We start from the raw sequence: 2,521 nt of genomic DNA on the forward strand, positions 1-2,521 counted from the left end.
TGCTAGGGTACAGAGACAGGCAGGATAGAAATAGGGGATATTCCCCAAAGTTCCTGGGTCTCTCTGTGTCAAAATCACTTAGGGCACCTATTCAAATTACAGATTCTTCCCAACGCTTTGCCCGACCCCAAGTGAGACTCTCTGGAAGTGAGATCGCCACATACTTTCGGGGAACAGTGACAGTTTGAGTGTCACTGAAATGGGGAAGAGGAGACTGTTGACTGCGGTGGAGATGTAGCTAGGGCCTAAGACTGGCCCCCTTTGACGGGCTCACCTTGCCATTTCTCCCTGTCCTCTTGCAGGCGAGGTGTCCAGGCCCAGCCCCTCAACGTAGGCTACTGTGAGCAGGAGTTTGAACAGACCTGAGCCAGCTGCTCCAGGCACCGAGGAGGGTGCTGGCCCAAGGAGAGGTGGTGGGGACAGGCTTTCACTGCATCCTGGCCAGGGGACGGAGCCCCTTGCCACGTGCCCCTGTGCCCGGAAAGAAGGGGGCTGGTGCTGACACTGGCGTCCAATAAAGAGTGATGTGGCATCTTTTTATAATAAATATGGACTACCTGTGTAGAAACACAAAAGTATGTGAATGGCCTGAGGGTAAGAGAGCGGCCAGGACTGGTCTTCTGCTGGAGAGAGTGAGTGAGCTCAGCAGGGCCTGCCACGTTGGGTTTAGTATCTGCCCCTGGATCCCAGTTGCGGGCCCGGGATGAAACCTGTGGCCTTTGTAGCCTGAGTTCTGCTCCGCGTACCTGTGAGTTATGTCACTCCTCTCCCGCCCCTGAACGCGTTCCAGACACCTGCCCTCATTCTCAGCCCGCTCACTGAACATCTGTTTTACCACTCCAAGGCTCTGCGTATGGAAGGAGGCATCGTAGGGCCTGCAGGAGTTCCGGGCAGTGTGAGGGCTCCAGACCTGATGTGGTCACAGAACAGCCTCTGCCCCATGCACGGCTCCCGCCCCTACAGCTGCTCTCCTTTGCGTTTCTTACCACTTCGCTTTCATCCGGCCGTTATTTAAATACTCTTGAATGCGGTGTGGTCTGGGCACTGTGGTAGGTGTTGAATTTGAAGGACACAGGGCCTAGCCAACTCTGAAATAATGCAGGCATCTTCCACCCCTCCTCTAACCCACTTTCGGCCAATGGCACAGCTGAGGCCATGAGAACAAAGCCCCTGGAGCGCAAGGAGGTGGGCATGTGGCTCTGAAAGGGGGTCTTTGCACATGTGACCAATTTTCTCTGGGAGGAAATGTCTCACTGTGAACCCAGCCTGCCCCCTGGTGGTTTCATGTGCAGAAGTAACAATGTAGCCCAGGGGCTGGGGCAGTAGGGGACAGCAGACATTTTAGACGAGGATTTCCTTGGCCATTATTTGTTAAGTTCTTTTGCCTGATCCTGGGCTGGGAGGACAATGGCGAGATCCCAGGCATTTCTTTCAGAAAGCTTCCAGTATGGTGGATACAGAAGCTTGGGGAAAGCAGGGCAGAGAGGAATCAGAGTAAAACGTGGTCCTTAAACACCGACCTTCAGTCCCTTGACCGTGTTCCTTTGGGTACGTGGTTGTACATAGACCAGCCCTGCGTTGTGCTGTTTCTGTAGGGACAGGGTGGGCATCTTCTACCAGCAGAATTCTCCTGGAATTTTCTCACAGCCCAACCTAGCCAAGCCCAGGGCTCCAGCTAGAGACATGAACTAAGGCTCCGCCGCCTGCACCCACCAAAGGAGGCCCCTCACCTCTGTTACCCAGAAGCCTGTGGCGGTTCCAGGCAAGGACCCTGCAGAGATACTGCTCCACTTCAAATGCCCCTGTTCTCCTCATCATAACTTTCACATTGCTGCTGTTTGGGATAATGTTAAGTAAAAAGAGCAGACACTAAATTGTCGGTCTAAAGTCAGTGAAGGAAGAGATCAGGAAAACATTTGTGTTAAAGCAGTAAGGGTCTACGATTTCTTGTTTCTCTTGTAAACGTTTTATTTAATGTTATAATCTTTACCATTAAAAAGATTAACATGGCCCGGTCAAGACCTCGTGATAGGGGGTGCTGTCCCCCAACCTCCGCCATTGTCCCCCTGGTCTGCTGATCATTAGGCCATTTACCTGAAGACCATTATTAGGCCCTGACATGCTCACAGGTCGGAGGCCGTAGCCCACAGCAGCCGCCAGTCTTCAGCGCACAGAATTGCTGTTTGCCCAACTCATCTCCCTTCCCCTGGACTTTGGGTTTAGAGCCCCACCCTGCGCAGGCCCAGGCCCCTCACACCTGCCTGTGTTCTGTGCGCTCCCCGGGGGCAGCAGGGGCCCAGACTGATTTCCTGACTCCAGTCATCCTAGGAACAGAAAGTCCTCACCTGGCTCCTGCTCTCCTGTGAGTCTACTAAGAGGGCAAGGCAGGCCTAATGGGTATAAAATGAAGGTGTGAATGGAGGCTGGGAGAACTTTCACCTCCCTCTCCGTAGGAGTAGAGACTGCGCGCCAGGTGCCCTTCCTTCTGGGAATCTGGGAAAGTGAGGTCACTGGTGTTTTC

At 53.6% G+C, this 2,521-nt stretch overlaps 1 protein-coding gene across 1 annotated transcript in view; it reads left to right on the top strand.

Annotated features, from left to right (window-relative positions):
* HEXA (hexosaminidase A (alpha polypeptide)) overlaps window positions 1–563 on the top strand; it is a 37,638-nt gene extending 37,075 nt beyond the window's left edge. The window contains exon 12 of the mRNA XM_012640551.1: window positions 303–563. Coding sequence (XP_012496005.1) covers window positions 303–366 — 64 coding nt within the window. The 3' untranslated portion in view covers window positions 367–563. The remainder of the gene's footprint in view (window positions 1–302) is intronic.
* The last annotated feature ends 1,958 nt before the right edge of the window (window positions 564–2,521 follow it).

This window comes from Propithecus coquereli, unplaced genomic scaffold (assembly GCF_000956105.1).
Source record: "Propithecus coquereli isolate 6110/MARCELLA unplaced genomic scaffold, Pcoq_1.0 Scaffold155, whole genome shotgun sequence".
Lineage (NCBI taxonomy): Eukaryota > Metazoa > Chordata > Mammalia > Primates > Indriidae > Propithecus > Propithecus coquereli.